This window comes from Mustela erminea, chromosome 21 (assembly GCF_009829155.1).
Source record: "Mustela erminea isolate mMusErm1 chromosome 21, mMusErm1.Pri, whole genome shotgun sequence".
Taxonomy (NCBI): domain Eukaryota; kingdom Metazoa; phylum Chordata; class Mammalia; order Carnivora; family Mustelidae; genus Mustela; species Mustela erminea.
This window is the reverse complement of record NC_045634.1, coordinates 1,099,199-1,119,018: the sequence shown is the minus strand read 5'-3', so window position 1 is coordinate 1,119,018 and position 19,820 is coordinate 1,099,199. Positions and strand designations below refer to the sequence as shown.

The 19,820-nt window shown below is 44.6% G+C and overlaps 1 protein-coding gene across 7 annotated transcripts in view; it reads right to left on the bottom strand.

Moving 5' to 3' along the window:
- Positions 1-225: 225 nt before the first annotated feature.
- SH2D4A (SH2 domain containing 4A) overlaps positions 226-19,820 on the bottom strand; it is a 59,397-nt gene continuing 39,802 nt past the window's right edge. For all 7 annotated transcript variants that reach the window (XM_032328770.1, XM_032328767.1, XM_032328771.1 and 4 more), the window contains 4 exons: positions 18,242-18,449; positions 15,553-15,683; positions 2,043-2,263; positions 226-1,554 (listed from right to left, as the gene is read on the bottom strand). In XM_032328770.1, the coding sequence (XP_032184661.1) occupies positions 1,462-1,554; positions 2,043-2,263; positions 15,553-15,683; positions 18,242-18,449 (653 nt within the window). In that variant the 3' untranslated portion in view covers positions 226-1,461. The remainder of the gene's footprint in view (positions 1,555-2,042; positions 2,264-15,552; positions 15,684-18,241; positions 18,450-19,820) is intronic.

Below are 19,820 nucleotides of genomic sequence, written 5' to 3'. Positions count from 1 at the left end.
CCGGCCCGAGAGTTGCTGGGAGTTGGCGGCGCAGACGCAGAGGGCAGAGGGCATGGGATTCCTGACCGAGCAAACCTGCATCCCAGAGCGGAGCCGAGCCGGCTTCCTTTACTCTCAGGAGGCCGGCTGTGCAGCCACGCACGGTATGTAGCACCATCAGGTTCTGTAAGGATCCTCTGTGTGTTTCCGAGCGCCGCTGTAACAAATTACCATAAACTCAGTGGCTTAAGACAACAGACATTTATTCTCTTATAGATTTGGAGGCTCAAGGTCTGAAACCAAGGTGTCAGCAAGGCCACATCCCCCTCTGAGGCTCCAGGGAGGATCCTGGCTTGTGGGGGCGGCCAGCACGCCTTGGCTTTCCCTGGCTCGAAGCCGCATCACCTGTCTCTGCCTCTGCGGTCCCACGGCCGCCTCGCCCCTGTGGGTCTCTGGCTCCCGATCCCGCTCTCCTTGTTAAGGACGCCAGATGCCGGAGGAGCGTCCGCCTGACCCAGCAGGAGCTCATCCTCACTTGATCACATCGGCAAAGACCCTATTCCCAGCTAAGGTCACATTCGCAGGTGCCAGGGTTGGGGACTTCAGCCTGTCTTCCCCGGGACACCATCCACCCCAGAACAAGGTGGGCATAGGTGGGAACCTATGGGGGTTAGGTGGCTTCTGAGTCCGGTAGGACCCTTTACAGGTGTCCTGTGCTGGAGCGTGAGCACGGATGGACAGCACCTCAGGTGTGCGCGGCTTCACCTCGCGGTGCGCTCCCCGACGGAGCCAGAGTACATAAGGCCAGCACTGTCCCCGCTCTCCAGAACGAGGAGACTCGAAAACGTGCTCTCTCCCCTAGAGTCCGCAGTACTTCGTGACGCGTGAAGCCTCTCCTCCTACAGTTTTAACTCCTCATTCAATTTGCATTCCCAACTTTTGTTTTTCTATGTCTCTTCCTTACATCCTGGCTCCAACATGCATGATAAGTGAAGTGTGTTTGCAGGCCACCCGTGAAGGCTCTTCTGCCAGCTCCCCAAAGCCAACATGGAACTTAATATAAACACAGTCCTGAGACATTTCGAAATGATGCAAAGAGGGAACGTAGAGGTCATAAGATAGTTCACGGGAGGTATTGGTTTTTGAAGTATGTCTTAATTCCTAAAAGCTTTCCATTTCTCCTTTGTTCATTTTATATACATCATTAAAGTTGTATCCTTCACGTTAGGTAGTTGCTGAAATTGGGGATCGTCTCCCTTTACTTTTGGAGTGAATATGGTGCAGAGTTGATTTTCTCTTAACGTTAAACTCCAGCATCTGCACAGAAGAGAGATTTCCACGGGGCTCCAAGGACACTTGCCCGTTGGTCAGCGCTGGCTCTGCTGCAGGCTGACTTTGGCCTCACACGCACAGGTCTGTTTGAGCAGTGTTAACCCAGAGGAAAGCCCAGCTGGAGGGCGCAGGACACCACGGGGGCCGCTGTCACTTGAAGAGCTCCAGGTAGTCCGGCGGCTCGCCCTGCTGACCACAGGGGTAGAGGAGGAGCTCCTTCCCCAGGGAGGTTATGGGCTCCACCTGTGAATCAGAAGGCAGAGATCAGGCTGCGCTGTGGTGGGCAGGTTGTCGAGACAGTAGAAATAAGGAGGTCATGCCCTTCCCTGCCTCCTCGGAGCACACGACTTCTTGTTTGCCCTTGATTTACGTGAAGCTTTATCAGTTTATGGCAATCTTAGAAGAGATTTTTCTCATCTGCAAATTGCCATGTACCCTCTTTCCCTCCCAGGCTTGAGTTCTAAGTGTGGCCTCAGTTGCAAGCAGCGTGTGCACAGGCTTTTAGCATCTCCTCCATTCTCGGCCCCAGTGCATTCTCCCTGAGTATCTGAGGAAGAGCTAGGTTCAACGATAAAGGAATTGTAATTAAGAATCCTGATTATCCGGAAGAATTATCAGACACTAATCACCCATTACTCGTCTCAATCTCTTTTCTGATAATTGCCTTTCACTGCTAGAGCTGCTGTGGGACAACAATTCACAGAGCAAGTCAAGCCTGTACACCAGGTCACCTTGTGGTAGTCCACCAGCGCAGCCAGGGTGGCGTGCTGCGGCCGGTCCACGCCCAGGAAGCTGTAGGAGTCCGTGGAGGCATCTATGAGGAAATGCTTACAGCCATCCTCGGACAGATAGGACAGGGCGTAGCCTTTGATCCTTTCACTGACGCGGACCAGAAAACTGCCCGGCTCGCAAGTGCTCAGAAGCTCATTTGCTCTCTTTAATGTCAGGATCCCTGCGGGAAAGAAAAGCAGGTATTTTAGCCAAATCATTTCCAGAACTGTCTTCAGTTAATATAGCTGCATGCATAAAGTTTAGGAAAAAGTAAGAGCAACTTCAAGTCCATTTTGGACTTCTTAAGAATATACTACAGTATCATTCATCTCCTAGTACTGGGTAACTGGGCGAGCAGGCGGCTGACAGCGGCCAGTTGATAACATAAATGAGAGCATCAAGATTTAGCCTTCAGAATATGTTCCCACCTATGCCCCCGGTTATAACACCACAGGTGTTAGGTGGCTTCTAAGTCTGGTAGGACCCTTTATAGGTGTCCTAGAAGCATTCCATCTGGAAGGGGACTGGAAAGTGTCTTCCTCGGTTTATTTCTGGGGACTCTGTGGCCTGGAGCATCTTCCTATATGGTCTTAGATGGTGGTTCTCCACCAGGACAACCTCTGGAAATCTGAGAGACATTTTTGGGCAGAGGAGGCTACGGGCAGCCAGAGAGGCCAGAGATGCTGCTAAACATCCAATAGCGCAAGGACAGCTTCACCTACAAAGAATCCTCCAACCCAAATATCAGTTGTGCTAAGCTCAGGGGCTTGGTCTAGGAGTCAGCAAGTTAGTAACAGAACCGGGAGGGACCGAGGTCTACAAGTCTTTCTACTTGGGTTACTTTCTACTGGGTTACTCCTAAATGATGCTTCGGTGGCAGTTAAAGGAATAAAATTATGTACATGTATGTATATATGGATACACATGTGCTCATATATTTATATCTTCATATATGTTTGTCTTCATATATATTCAAAATGAAACTCTTCATTGACATGAAGTTTTTTGTGTGTGTGTGTGTATATACACTTTAGAAGCCTCATGAATTCACACTAATTCAGACCAGCCTTTCCCCCAACTAGTCCAAACTCATGAGGTTTCACTCCTATTCCCAATTTCCCATCTTAGTCCTGTTGCAGTTCCTCAGATGAATCAGTGACGTGGTGAGACCTACAGAGAGTGCACAAACACATCTCGGAGAGATGGTGAAGTCATCCACTTAACCAGCAGGTTCGGATCTGGGAGGAGGAGCAGAATTCTCCCCACCATCCCTTTCACCACGCAGACAGAAGCTCTTACTTCTGTTTCAGGGTTAGCTCCATACTGATGTTCAACTCCAGTGAAACACAGGGATGAGAACTGGGGGGTGTTGCACAGATAGGGAATGTCCCTGAAAGAGAAAAGCCATGGCCTCTCCTCTAGGGCCTCCAGGTCTACCGATCCAAGCCCAGCAAGGCTACCATGATGCCCATGCATTATCTCCATCACCACCTGCTACCTTTCTGTCCTTTCCCTGATGAGACTTGAGCCAGTGGAAACTGCAGGCACCACTGATAGTGAGTGAGTGAGTCTCTTGGGTCAGCTGCTATACCGTCCACTTCAGGTGCTCAAATGATGCCCATCTAAGATCCAACAGATACAGACCACTGCTTCTGTTCGCCCATTTTACCTTTCTAATCACACCTGACCGTATTGATAAATGACAGATGACAACCATAATCTGAAGCAAGGCAACAGGTAAGCAGCCTACCTAGGGACTAAACGTGACTGAAGTTTCAAGACTCTGTATTTGTCTATAAAGGCAGGGATATTTTTCACTGACACTGAAAACTGCCCTTCAGAAATGAGTGAAGGAGCAGGAGCATTCTGGAAGAAAGATTTCTCTCTTCTTCCAGACTTACCGACAGCCTAACTCTGAAATTCCAAGTTACTTCAACAGATGGGGTAGATGTTATAACCTTACCATGTTATCCAGATGGATTTAGATTCCTAAAACGAAAGTTATTCTGGAAAATTATAAACGAACCTGGGTTGTTAGTTTAAATTCTTCCTAAAATTGGATCAGACAGTAGCTGTAAATCAAACTTCCTGAAAGCTTCTCAAACTGTAATTATTACCCATTACACATAGATCTGGGCACTGCGTAATTTCCAGAGACACCAGAACACAATAAAATGATTTTGTGGCAAATCGTAAGTCCTAATGGAGGCTCGAATACTGAGGTTCTGAAGGCAGGTTCAGAGGTGAAGTGCTGTGGAGACCACGCTTCGCTCTTTCTGCTTTACATCAGGATTATCATTCCTGAAGAGAACGCTCGTCTGGCTCATCTGATACTTGTCCACGCACAGTCACGATTCCACTGAAGGAGGGAGGCTTGGCTGTGATTGCTGCCGAACGGTGAGCTCGTCCGCCTGCAAAGAGAGTTCTTGACCGCAAGGCCAAAATCCGGCTGCGGACCTGAGCGGTCTCCTTACCTGACTCTTAAGAATTCTGAAGCAGTGGCCTTCATCCAGCCCCCTAAAGGCAGTGACCCTCCAGGCAACTTCCCTCTGACCAGCTCTCTTCACGCATATTCTAAGAACCAAGCCTCTGTGAGTTCACAGGAGGATTTATGTGCCAGTGATGAAGGGTAAATAAAAAGTTTTCTTTGACTTCATTTCATTTCAATTACTTTGAAAAGACAGATCTTCCCTCAGCACTGCTCCGTTTCAATCTGGGCAGGGGGTGCCAAAACTACCCCAGATGTCACTGAAGAAAGCAGATGTCACTGCGCGAGGTCTTACCGGGCAGCTTCTGACTCTTGAAGAGCCTGGACAGAGCTGCCTACCACCCCTGAGAGCCTGAGCACCAAGCCTGGAGGTTCCCAACAGAGGAGCCGGGGAGGGAGCAGACAGTAATGTCCCATTCCTTTCTCTGTGTGATGCCAGAGCACACTCGCGGACAGTGCTATTCAACAAATTTTTGTGGCAATGCAATGCCTGCGCTGGCCCTGCGGTACTGAGGACCTGAAATGTAGCTAGTATGATAGGGGGACTCAACCCTTAAATTTTATTTAATTTTAATTAATTTTGGTGTAAAGAGCCACATATGTGGAGTGGCTGCCGTGTTGGACAGCAGAGCTTTAAACCCCACTGCAGTGAAGGGAGAGCTGCATGGTAGGCTCTATGTTTTGCACAAAAGAGGGTGAATAGATCCCAAGAGACTTGAATAACTCAGAAACACTACCATGGCCCTTGTTGGAAATCCACGTGGCAGCAACCACCTTACAGAAGGACAGGTCAGTGGGATGCCCTTTCCACAGCCTCCTTCTGGGAAACGCCTACACATTCTCTAAGATGCAACTTAATAGCATGAAGCTTTCTGACTTCCCCCTGAGCAGTAAGTCAAGGTTCCTCTGCACCTGCTGAGCACCTGTTCCCACCTCCACCTGAGACTCCCCTGGTCTATCCAGGCGCCCCCCCAACCATGTGCTATCCACAGCTCCACTGGAGTACTCACAGCACATTCTACTGTCTCTCCCTGCCCCACATCCTTGTGATCTCCTAGAGGCCAACCACCACATCTTATTTTCACACTCTCAGCACCTGCCACTTACAAGATGCCCAGAAACGGTCTAATGAGTAATTCTGTCTTATAATCAGGCCAGAAACGTCTCTCTGGGATGCTTCTATGCAGCCATTGCCTCGAGTCTGATCACTTATGGACAGGGACAAGGGATGCATTTCAGGTTTTTCTGAAGCACTACTAACTTTGTTTATACATCTGTAGCGCCTGTGTCCAGAGTCTGGAAAATGTGTTTAAAAACCAAATGGAAGGTAACCAAATAATAGTAGCATACAGAGTCCTTTACGTCTGCCTGGCGCTCCTCAAATGGTGCCTTACTTCACTTAATCCTTAAAGCAGCCTGACAAACAGGCACTATTCCTTCTCTCAAATCTCAGATGAGCAAAACCTGCACCAGAGAGAGTTCCTAATGTGCTGCAGGTCATGTGGTTAGGCCAGGGGATGCGCTGGTCTTGCACCGGGCAGTCTCAGAGTCCAGGCTCTCACCCAACTAGAATACTCCCCTGAGCTAGCAATTCACATTGCTCAACGTGTCTTCATGGGTTATTTCACTTAATTCCCAAACAACTCAAAACAAACAGAACTGGTATTATTATCATCGCCATACAAAAGGGGAAGCAGAAGGAGAGCAGGTATATGACCAGGGTATAGGATTAGTTAGTGATGGTTTCAGGTCTCTTGTCTCTCACTCAAGTATTTCGCTTTTTAACCCCCTCCGAGCTCGTGAAATTTTCCTGAAATTGGCTGAAAATAAACTATGAATATTTATTTCACAAAGAGGTGTTCATTTCTAAGCTGGGCAACATAGAGTCGGGGGGCACTGGGGGAGAAAGAGAATCCCCAAGCATACTCCCAGTTGAGTGTAGAGCCTGATGCAGGGCTTGATTCTAGGACCCCAAGATCATGACCTGAGCTGAGATCACGACCGGAGATGAAACCAAGAGCCGGATGCTCGACCGACCAAGCCGCCCAGGTGCCCCGACCCAAGCAACGTAAAGAAGATGCATTTATCGTGAAGACTTACGTACAGTCACTTGGGTGTAGAATTGAGGCATTAGTGACCTCTGCCACCTTCCCTAAGCTCAGGATTCCTGTTGCCAGGGGCTGAAAAGGCCCAGAACACGTCAGGCTTTAGCATTCCCCTTGACCCATGTTGGGTCTGCTGAGAGCGGCCTCAGGGCTACCCTTCCCGAGCTCTGCCAAGGAACTCTTACTCCTGCTTTTGTCACCTGTCCTGATTCTCTGCTTCTTGGGCTCCCCAGAATACCCTGAAGGGAGGAGATGGCACCAAGATAACTTTCATGGAGGAACTCATCTCTGCTGTTAAGGTGACCTCAAAGTCCCACACTGCAAAGTGCCTAGATTAGGGGTGAATAAAAGAAAAAACTGAGTTTTAGAAGAACTTCTTCCCACGTAGCAACCGTGCCAAATGCAAACTGCACACGTTACCCATAGGAGGTCTTAAACTTGGACGAGAGCTCTATATTTCCGCACTGTAGCTCCCTTCTACTTTATGCTTTCTTTAACCTGGTCAGTATGTAAAGGAAGTACTTTTGAAGGGGTTCTGGGACCGGCCCTAGATCCTCTATCTAGAGGGACATACACTGTGATACCAAGCTCTCAAACTTCAGGTTTCAGGCCCCTTGGGATAAGGAAGACTAGAGCTCTCAAAATATTATTCTTAATGTTTCCATAATAATTCAAGAATTAATATCACATCATTTGTTCTTTCTTCATTACCATGATGGATAACACTTATTAATTAGGGCTTCCTTTGTGTCACATTCAGCGCTAAGTACTTCACATATAGTAACTAGTGAATCTTTCAAATGACTCTGTGAGACAGGTGATGTCGGTGTCTGCATTATACAGATTAGAGGCAGAAATTCAGAACTCACGGGACCTGCCTAAGGCCACACAGCTTGTTGGTGGAGGCTGGGATTTGGCCCCAGAGACGTGCTCTTAACCACTATACTCTACTGCCTCCTTTGCCAACATAAAGGAGTGTCCAAATTTTATAATCAGACCATGCAATGGCAAAGAAAACTCTGGTGATGAAAGCACAGATTAAAAGTTCTTCTCTAAATATCAAAATCCCTCTTTTCATAAAAAACCTGAAGTCGAACCCCCAAAGCAGGTCACTCTCTTTTGTCCCTCACCCACCCAGGCTCCCCTCACCTTGCCTGCAAGGTCCTTCTAGGTCTCTCCAAGAACACAGTGTAAACTACAAGACTCGAGCCCAGGGCATCAGTAATGGCAATCATGGGGCTCCCGGGCACATGTGGGGCATGACACTCAGTGACTGGCAGCATTAGGGGGAAGACTCAAGTGCATCCACTGAAAAACTCAAGCAAGCAAGGCCTTTGGGGTTAATGGACTACTCCCAACATTAGTGGAAATACATACATTTTTTTGCAGCCAGTTTGCTGCACTGGGTAGTTTATTGGAAAAGTCAGAGTCTTCAAAATAAACCCTATAATAATGCATGGTATGTGCTGCAGAAACACTAGCTCTTTTCAAGATTGAATAGATGGACATAGCTTTACCCTCTTTATGTTTCCTCTTCAGTTACTCTGGCCATCTGAACTAATACTAGGCAGTCAGATGGGAGAACTCCAGAGAATAATTCAAAGTGCTTTGATGCTTAGTGTTGAAGGCTTCATGCCAAAATGCAGGTGAAGTCCCAGGGCTTGGGGCTAATGCTGGGCTAGTCCCTCTTCAAGGTGGGACAGTGACTGCCAGGGGAGGCACTTGTGGTGGTCCTTCCCTGCCACACGCAGATATGACAGATTCTTGCTGCTGGCCACAGCCCACCCCACTCTACCAAGTATATGAATCATATATGTCAATGAGACAGGATGTGCTTAGTAAAGATGGAAGCTTGAAAGTCTCTCTGGGAGAGGGGGGCGGAAGTCTAATGGCCCCACAATGAAGAAATCACCGCTTCTCAGCAAAATAGTTGAAGGGCACATTGTCCCTTCTGAGTGCTGATTCTCAGGTTCATTAAGGTTTTAGCCTGAAAGAAATCTTGGGTGGGCTCCTTGAGACTGTCTGTGGGATCCCTCCCATTGTGGGCATGCAGCCTCAGGGACTGCGGGGCAGGGGCTGTGGGCTGGCACACGCCTGAGGAGTGGGACACAGGATTCTGCCTGGAGGCTCGGCTCTGGGGACCTGGAGTCCCAGGGAACAGCTGCAGACAGAGAAATGGATGGGTCTTGCTCTCCAAGCAGAAGGGAACTTTGGAGGCATGTGTCAAAAATGGAAGCAATCAAAATAGCTGCAGTGTGAACTGTACCGAAATCCCACAGATGTGAAAGGGATTTGCTTTTTAAGTAGCTTAAAATATTGGAACTAAAGCATTGAGAGGCAGGTTCAATTATAAATCATGACAGCAAAAGACAGCCACAAGAAACCGGTCAGGATGGAAACATCTCACCAGCGGGCTAATTATATCCATATTTGAATAAGGACGCGTGCGTTGCATTTCAGAGGCGTAATGATCAGCTCTTGATGCGTAAGCAGATATATGAATTCTCTAACAGAAGCAGTCAGAAAATTCCTAAATCAGAAATTTGTTTATACACTTACTGTTAGCCTTCCCCCCACCTTCCTACTCCCAGGCCCTGCTGAATTCTGAGCTCCTGAACACTGTCACATAGTAACAGGAGACGGGATATGCCAATGGAGAGAATGAAGAGAGGAGTCTGGGGGGTCTGAACAGACTTTCAAACTTCAGTTGTATTTATTTGTTGACCCTCTCTTTGAAGAGGAGTTAGTGAGTAGAGCTAATTATGTATCTACACACTTTGGATACTTAGAATCAGAAACCAGAATAAATAAAATGACTTTGCAGGATATTACATTTACCCAGGAGGGCTCTCCAACACTAATCTCCAACTTTATAAACATTCTAGACCATAGTGTGTGTCTTAAAGACTGCTCTAATGTGGTGACCAGATGCAAGAGAAAATGAATAAAAACAAGGATTGTATTTCAGGGTCAAGACAGTCGGACAGGATGAGAGGAGGGTGATAAAGAGGAAATAAAACCAAACAGAGCTGATAACAGTATTCAGAAGATTCTTTTTTAAAGATTTTATCTATTTATTTGATAGACAGAGATCACAAACAGGCAGAGAGGCAGGCAGAGAAAGAGAGGAGGAAGCAGGTTCTCCACTGAGCAGAGAGCCCGACGCGGGCCTTGATCCCAGGACCCTGAGATCATGACCTGAGCCGAAGGCAGAGGCTTAACCCACTGAGCCACCCAGGTGCCCCCAGAAGATTTTAAATCTAGAAAATAAAATGTTATTTTAGCAAATCTAGGAGTCATTCCCATCTTGCCACACCTTTCCTCCCAACCCCATGCTCAACCTCAACTGGCAATATTCTGCTCAACTTTTCCAAGCAACTTTACTCCCTGTTTTGCCAGTTGTCCTTCTGTCCTTCCAAATTCCTGTTGCCTTCTGGGGTGACCTCCTGGGTTCTGGGATTTTTAAGGACAGACCCTAAATAAATACTTATCAAATCGCATAGGACAGTTTAGTAGTAATTAAGATCTATTTTACTGAAATCCTGCTTATCCCTCATATATGATGCTGTTACAGCAATATTTTGTGGCAAGATTAGGATTATGATGAAGAGAAAGGCAGAGAGAACAGGAACGGCACATTTACTTTTAAGCTCTTCAGTTCTGGTTGGCCATGATAACAGAAACACTGCGTGTCAGGCACTGTTCTAAGTATGTTACATATATTAGATGATACACTTAAAAAAAAAAAAAACAACTACTCTACAGTGTAGATATTATTAAGCCCATTTTATTTTATTTTATTTTTTTTAAAGATTTTATTTATTTATTTATTTGACAGAGATCACAAGTAGGCAGAGAAGCAGGCAGAGAGAGAGAGAGGGAAGCAGGCTCCCTGCTGAGCAGAGAGCCCGATGCGGGGCTCGAACCCAGGACCCCAGGATCATGACCTGAGCCGAAGGCAGAGGCTTTAACCCACTGAGCCACCCAGGTGCCCCTAGCCCATTTTAAAGAGGAAAAGAACATAACTCAAACCTAGGTGATCTGGTCTTGGAGTCTTGTGCCAAGCTTATACTATACAGTTGACCCTCAAACAACACAGGTTTGAACTGTATACGTCCACTTATATGTGGATTTTTTTCAATAAATGTGGTACTACAAATGTATTTTCTCTCTTATGAATTTCTTAATAATGTTTTCTTTTCTCTATTAAAAGATTACAGTATATAATAGATATAACATACAAGATATGCGTTAATCAACTGTTTATATGATCAGTAAGTCTTTGGTCAATAGTTGTCAGTTCATAGTTAAGTTTCTGGGAAGTCCAGATTTATCTATGGATTTTCAACTGTGCAAGGGGTTGGCACCCCAACCCCTGCATTGTTCAAGGGCCAACTGCACTATCTTTCCATGCTAAGACCTAAGAAAACTGTGCTTCTTGGACTTCGCATTTTTTAAAATTCAGCTTGAGATATAATTTACATACAATAAAATTCACCAATTTTAAGTACGCAATTGATTGATTTTGACAAATGTATAGTTAAGTAACCATTACCACAAAAAATATAGATTCCACTTCTATTACTCTAAACTCTTGCAGCCTTGGAGCATTGTATGGGAATGGGGCAAAACTTATGCTGAATGAAGTTTCCTTGACACTTTTACTTCACCACTGGCTGTGAGATTTAGTGAACTCATTCATGTACTGGAGAAACAAATCTCTGTGGTATTACTGTTCACTGATTCAAATTTCCAACTTATATAAAAAGCATGGGTGTTCCCACTTGTATTAGTGCTCAGATATGCTGTGACTTAGAAGTTAAGTAGATCTGGCTCTGAATATTGCCACTGATGGTAGAAGCCTGAAAAGAACTTAACATCTTAGTTCCTAGGTTCTTACTCTATAAAGTGGGAATAAAATTTACTTCCTTTAAAGTGCTCAGTGTAATGCTTGGAACATATTAGACCCTCAAAAAATTACAGCTCCAACAGAATATAATCTGTATCTTATAACATACTGCATCACAGGTAAAACGAATGAGCTAAAGAAAAATCTAGATGACATAATGTTGGGAGAAAACTCAAGCTGCAGAAAAATACCTATAACATGATACCATGTAAATATTAAACACAATATTGCATGTTTGATAGAAGCATATATATACGTGTATAAATATATGTTTTATATATATCTTAATATAGTTAATAAAAATGCACACACATATAAATATATAATGAGAGTATAAAAATATGGATGAAAAGGATAACTTCAAAGAGTGATTTACCTATTGGAGAGAAGTAAATAGAGTCAGTAAGGGAGGAAAAGAGAGGGCCTTTATTCTCTCAGGCTTTATTTCTTAATAAGAGAAACAGATATGAGATAAATATGGCTTCTAACATTCATTGTATCCTAGAAAGTAGATACAACATTTATTACATCATTGGTGTTACTTACAGTTTTCTTTTTTTGTTTGAAATATTTCCTAATTAAAAAAAAGTAATTTTTGAATGAGGGAAGGGAGAAAAATCCTCCGCAATATGGGTGGGCCTCATCCAATCAGTTGAAGGCATCAAAAGAGAAAAGACCTTCCCTGAGCAAGAAGGGATTCTGCCAGTGGACTTTGGACTTAAGCTGCCAGTTTTCCCTGAGTCTCCAGCCTGTTAGTCTACCCAGCAGATCTGGGGGGCCCACCAAGCCTCCAAACAGGTAAGTCAGCTCCTTAAGACGTTGGCCATAGAGGGATCTTCAGGAAGAACAAGTGCAAAGGCCCTAGCAAAGGGGTGAGTGTGGTGTGTCAGGGACGGACGGGAAACATGTGGTGGAAAGTCATGATCAAGGCAGGGTTCTGTGAGGACCGCGGTTTGAGATGGAGCTGGAGTGATATTCAGATCAAGCGTGAAAGTTGAAACCTGATGGCCTCTGTGAGAAGAGCTTGCTGAGAGAGGAGCAGAAGTGGGGAGACTACATATCTACATGTGCTTGAGATCAAGATGCTCACAAAGTAGAGTTTAGTACTGCCTTTCTGGATCTCTCTTGCACTTGGGATTTTCCAAGTTCTTACATCTAGGAGATCAGAGGCAATACCCTACTTGACTGCCCATGGCCAGATACCTGCCTCATCATGACGCTGAGTGGGAAAGGAAACCTGAGACAAAGATGTGGGGCCTCTGCTCCTCTTTGCCATCGCACTGAGTATTGGTACTCCCTGGGGTCTTGTCCTTGGTCTTCTCTTACCTTTCTTCTCACTTCACTCCTGGAAAATGTCATCTCCCCTCCCCTGCTTTTCATTGTGTGCTGAGGGCTCCGATCCATTATCGCTAGCACTGATCTGTTAATCCAATTACCAAATGGATATTTTCACATGACTGCCCCAAAGACATTTCAAGCTCATCATATCCCAAATAAATTCATTTTCACCCCTCTTTTTTAATCCTGGTAATCTCCTGATCCTCCTGTATTCCTTCTCCCAGCTGAGAGCATGAGTTTCCACGCAGCTCCACAAGCCAGAGATCCAGGGGTCTTCATGTCCCTGTCCTCTCCTATCCACTTCCATCCTGTCTAAAGCTAATGAAAAGAAAAGGGCCAAAGTGTGAACTTCTATGGGGAAAAGTTAGCTGACCAAAACAGTAATATAAGAAAGGCAACTTATGGAGTGTATGATAACAAAAGGAAGATGGTAAACCAGTACAGGAGAGCTACCATCCCATTGTTTCCAACAGGGCTCATGATCAATAAACAATTATATTTCAAAAATACAAGATATGATCCATCTTCTCTTTATCATAGAAACGTGAAATTTTGTCTTCTTAAAACAGAAGACTATGGCTTACATTGAGGACATAACTGTGTATTATTTCATTATATTTTATCATATTATTTATTTTTCTTATGACTATCATAAATATCTATATAAGTGAAATTAAATGTATAACAATAGCAACTAATAAGTTATTTATATAAAACTCAAAAACTTATTTTTTTAACCAAAGCTCCAACTGGATTTTTAGTCCCACTTTATCTTCCTAGCTTTTAGCAACTGTTTCAAGTGGAATTGCCTGTTAAAGTACCACGATTTTTAAACATTAACCAACACTTTCAATTTCTTATTTCCTGTTATTAAAATGAACTACCACCCTTGTAATCAGGAATGACACCATCTGCCCAACGACACAGAAACTATAAAGTACTGATTTCATCAGTGCTTATCTTAAAAAGAAAAAAAAAGGCAACATTAAACACTCATCTTTTGATACTGATGTCACTATTTCTTCCAATGTCTTCTGAACAGAATGGAAAGGAAGTAGACTTATGACCCAGTCCTAAGAGGGAGAGGAGATCAGGGAGTGGACAATTGCTAAAGCCTGAATCACCAAAGAATATGTATTTTACAAGGAAAGCTAGATGGTTCCATAATGATCTGACTGTGAAAGCAGCCCTTTAGCAGAAGGCCTACAAAAAAGAAATTTTTTTATTTATATTTTTAAATGTTTAAATTTTTTTAAAGGTTTTATTTATTTGATAGAGATCACAAGTAGGCAGAGAGGCAGGCAGAGAGAGAGGGAGAAGCAGGCTCCCTGCTGAGCAGAGAGCCCGATGTAGGACTCGATCCCAGAACCCTGGGATCATGACCTGAGCCAAAGGCAGAGGCTTTAACCACTGAGCCACCCAGGCGCCCCTAATTTTTTTCTTTTTAGAAGTTCACCATATTATTTGTTTGGGACCCTATTTTTGTGGATATGTTTGTGTGTGACATGATACTAATTAAAAGAGAGAAGCCTTCAGGGCACCTGGGTGGCTCAGTTGGTTAAGCTTCATGATCCCAGGGCCCTGGGATTCAGACTGGCCTTCAGCCTTGCACTGGGCTCCCTGCTCAGCAGGGAGTCTGCTCCTCCCTCTGCCCCTCCCCCCTGCTCGTGCTCATGCACTCTCTCTCTCTCTCTTAAATGAAATCTTTAAAAAAATTTTTAAAATAAAAAAGACTTCAACATGATTCAAACCAAGGTTTAGTCCTTTAGGACAAGCATGCTCTGTGAGAGAACCTTATTTTTTTAAGCGCTTCTGTTGTACATAGAGGCAATTAATCCAGTTCCACCACTGACCCTAAAGAAGCCAAATGAGGCAAGAAACCACTTCTTTTCCTGAAGTTCAAGAAACTGAGAGGACAGTGAAATATGTGCTAGCTACACAGAAGGCTTGAATTAATCAAATTTCTAGGGTCAAATTAAGAAATGGTTTATTAGGTAATATCTGCTTTGGTCTAACAAACCCACCTGGCAGCTTCAACTACTTAATGGAAACACAGATCAAAATAACAGAATTTTTAGGTTAAAGATCATAAAGTTCAACTCTTTCATTAAATAGGTGAGGAAAATGAGGCTCAGATAACTTGACTTGTTGTAGAGAAAGGGTTTGCTCAGTCACTCAACTGGTAATGAAGAGCTGACCATCTGACGGCTGCACCAGTGCCCTGCCCACCACACCCACGGGCATACTGGACTCTCCCCACTGTGCACGGTGGATGAAAGGCATTGCCATTTGAAGGAAGTCGCAATCGAGTGCCTGAGGGTCGGCGAGCAGGAGCCATCGCTTGCCCCGCCCACCCCGCCCACCCAGCGGTGTTTTATTTGTGGTGACATAAGAACTCACGGCACCCGCAGAGACCCCAACTGCTGACTGTTTTCTAAATCCGTCATGAGCCTGCAACTCACGGAGAAACCTTTGAAAAACTGCTGTGTGAAAATAATTTCAAAGACTCTTCTTGGACAGCACAAATAAAAGGAAGCCTTTATTCTTTCTGCCCTCCTGGTGGATTAACAGATGAACACAGCCTCATCTGTCATCTGATGAGGCTCCGTCGAGGGCAGCTGTGTACTCACCGTGGAACCAGGGAGCTATGGTGTCTGAGGTTGTCTGGTAGCCTGCTCGCAGTGGTAGCTGCTCCTCTTTAAACCACCGAATGATGTCCTCCTGGGCAGAGTTGGACGCTGTCCTCGTCACTCCCTGGTTTCTGAGATTTAGAGAACAGTTCCTCAAGTTAGATTGAACTAACTTGAAAACAATGCCTTCGAAAATCATATATATCCTGTATATATAAATCATGTATAAAGGGAGAGAGAATTATATATACTTGGAGATCTAATTACATGGGCTGAGCTAATGCGAAGTTGGACCCCTAATTACTGCCATTATATACCTAACTCCACAAGGGTTAATCAAAAAAATAGGAAGGAACATAAATCTGTCACTTGTCCTTCCAGTCCTTTAGGGCTAGTCATGGATGTGAGCTTCTGCTGTGTTAATACAAAGATTTTAATTCATTTTTAATATGAACAAAAGCTCCATTAACTTCTAATTAAAATTTGAGAAAATAAGCATTAAAAAGTGAAATACACCCCCAACGCTATTTTACTTGGGAGCATGTTTTTGCAAACAAAACAAATGCAATAAAAAAAAAAAATCTCTTTCCTAACATTTTCAGTATTAAATTTTTTCTTCTTTTTGTTTCCAACATCCCTGACTTGCTTTCTTCTCTCCCACACTTTGAAGAGGATTAGTTCTGCTAAAGACAGTCTCAGAAATATGAAGTCAAAGAAAGAAGAGTGTTTGAAGATTGATAAGAAAAAGATACAAGCGGTAGAATCATTTTGAAATACATTCAGTCACAGAACTAAAGTTCTGGGATATAAGTTGATTTCTACTATAAAAAGTAACACTGCAATGTAATAAACACATTTCCAAGTCTCACACAATAACCCACTAATTTTGAGCGGAACTCAGTGTAAAGACAAGGATGAGTTTGGATGAACTGCCAGGACGCCTGTCATGTAAATTAACTTATGACCCTGTGTTCTATGGTAACATGTCCCCACGAGTTACATGTGACATGTATGCCAGATGTACATGTTAAGTATGTACTATTCATGTGCATGCATACATAGAATTTTGGAGAAGACTGACTATAATATTTGACTTTCTTGGGAATCAGATCCTATACACACACGAGATTATATGATGAGTGCTCTTACTAGCTTTCAAATTAGGTTCTTTTTCTTTGGAAAGTCTTTGGAGGTTAAGCAAAAACTCTAAGGACAGCCAGTCTCTGTCTTTTCTTGGGCTGGCTCCTAGCTGACCTTGGTCATACACTGTTGTCCCAGCGCAAAAACCATCCAGTCTGGCTGCCTCACAAGAAGCATTTCATGCAAGTGTGTTACGTTGGAAAAACTTAGCTCACAGCTCGAAACAAAAATTGCCCTTCTTAAGGCCACCTCCACTGCTGTCAATCACATACACCGCGCACTAAAAATAGTGTGGGACAGGCATGTTACACGTCATAGTTACCCCCTTGGAAGAGCCTGGAGAACAGGGGCAGGTACACAAACAGCCCTGCTGGGTATCTGGGGCCAATGCACAGGCCAGCTCAGGCACTGAAGAGGACCCTGGGCAGGAGCTCACACCTTTGTGATGTGTTCACAAAACTGCGAGGATACCTGTTTCTGATTACTTTTCTTGGGTTTTTGTCCGTAAGAAAAAAAATCATTCCCCAAACTGTCACTTTATAGAACATGATCTTTTAGTTCTGGCCCCCACATCCCAAAATGGCAGCTTTCAGTTGAGTAAGTAGAAATAATTATAGTAAAGGAAAAGGTCCACCTTCCTGTTTCCTCTGAGGTCATAAACCCCATTAGGAAAGGCCCTGAAGATCAGTAGTGACTCCAAGCAAAGAAAGATTGGTTTGCTTTCTATTTCTCCGTACGTGTAACAGAGAAGTATTTTTGGTTTTCATTTCAGAAGGCAAGGCTTCTGTTTTGTTTAATGACTATTTGATTCTTCTGGTATATTTTACATAATGTCTTTCTACATATTAGAATATGAAAAAATCCTAATATCCAGGAGAAAATAATTTTATGAACAGTTATCTAACATAAGGGTAAGGGGGTTTCTGCTACGATACCATCATATTTCTCTTCATGGAGTTTACAAAGCAAACTGTTCTACCTAAGTTCCTATAGCTGACAAGGCCAAGGCACCATCATGACCAAAAAAGTGTTCATTCAAAGAAGGAACAGTTCCAGACTCAACATATGAACTTGGCTCTGTGTCCCAGCATGAGGACTGCCATCAAATCTTCAATCCTGAGCAATGAAAACACAACTCGACGATGCTGTCCAAGTCAGCAAGCCCTTAGGTTCCTCCTTTGATATCGTTTCCGACTAACAGCAATACTTAGCGCTGATGAGACCCCTGCCTCTGCTCCTGCCCTCACGGCCCGCTTACCACCACGAGGTGGGGTCGGGGGTGGGTGCACTAGCGGCGCAGGGAGGCACTGAACTCGATGCACACCTTCTCTGAGTTACTGGGAATCTTATTATAACAAACTGTGGGTGTTTTATAGATAAGAAGAGGATGAATCCAGACCAGGTGTCTCCAGAAGACAGGCTGAGGTGGGGCAGAACTGAATCACACAGGCAACCCGCCGGTCTGCCCCGCCCAACGGCCCTCCTGCCATTTGTCTTTAATCAGCCAGTTTCAACCGTTATGTTTAAAGCCATCTGTGTGGCTTCTTACCTAAGAGGCTTTGGAGGGTATCCCGCCCGGTTTAGGAAGTGAGGCTTGGGTGGGAGGGGGGGTCTTTTTGGTTTCTGTAGAACTCCTGGGGGGCTTTGTGGCCCCTCACCGCTTCCTTTCTCAGCCGCAAGTGATAGCCTCTTATAGTCTTCCTGCGCTTGTTTAGCCAAAGAGCGTCTCTTCTCATCAGCGGCTTTGGATTTTCGCACTAGAAAAACAAGGAGGTTTGGGAAAGGCCCTGGTCAGGCCACAGAGATGGTGAGAGGAGTCAGCGGGTGATGAGCGCCGTCTCTCAGGAGACTCTGTCTCCTCTGCTGATACCGAACACTCGCTATCAGCGCCTAGGACGCACATAGCTCAGGCCTGCACATTCACAGCTGCCCAGCGCTCCCTGCAGAATTCCTGCCTTTCTAAGGGGGGTTTTAGGACATCCTAAGAGGGAGAAGGAGGAAAAAGAGGAAGGAAGGAGACAGAAATGGAGAACCACGTGTTTTAGAATTTCCTGCATTTGGCAAGACTAAGTGATGAGTCGCAGCCCGAGTTCGAATTCCATGTGGCCGGGAGCCTCTGAGTAAGAAGAGGTGGTTATCATCCCTCCCGTGCTCAGCTCAGGACATCACTGGCAAAGATCAGGCTCTCAGGAACTCCTCAGTGCAGCGGCTGGGGACGGGGCGAGAGGTCGGCGAGGCTGGCCACAGGTCACACTCAGAGCCCCCGAGAGCTGAACCAAGTGTGAATAGGCCTGCTAGACCAAAACCACAAAATGATTCTCTCCACAATCAGAGAATGTGCTGGTACACATAAAAAGTACGCCAAGGCCACCTTTTAATGTTGCTTTGTAAAACAGAGTGTTTTTTGGTTTTGTTTCATTTTGTTTTTGTTTTAGCAACACAGCAGTAAAGGGCTCTAATGCAGGATGCTAAGACCAATTTTCCTTGAGTGTGTTTGCACTTCAGGTGTTCTCAGTCAAGCCCCGTTATATCTGACTTCAGAGAGAAGCCAAAAATGTTCCATTACATGAGAACGTCACCACATGGAAGTGACTGGGTCTTGCAAATATCTTCGCTTCACAGAACTGTCATGTTAATAGTGTTCGTTGTAATAGAACTGAAGACCAGATTCTCCGCATCCTGCAAACACTGTCACTCCCATTCTCCTGTTTCTCCCTCAAGTGGCCTCAAGCGATAACCTGGCTGGTAAACCTCTTTCGGAGTCAGCTGGAAACCGTCATCAGGTCTCAAACCTGCCATTTCCCCTAGCGTTGCTGAGCACGCTTGGCTCTGGCTTAGCTTGCACTGACCTCTTCCTGAGAGAGTTTATCTCTGGCACTGCTAACTCAAGAAGGAGTCAGGGTCAGGTCATAGGTATGGGAGGGTGCTGATATATCCAATCGGTTATTCCTGGGTTCTTCTATCAAAAAGTTAAGGTGAGTTCACTGTTGAAAATTTAGAAAAGTACAGAATAACAAGAAGAAAAATTCAAATAAAGCTCAAATCCCATCGCTCCAAATAAAAAAAAATAATGTTAACATGTTAATAACCTTCCAGTTTTTTTACTTCTTATACTAAGGCATTTTAAA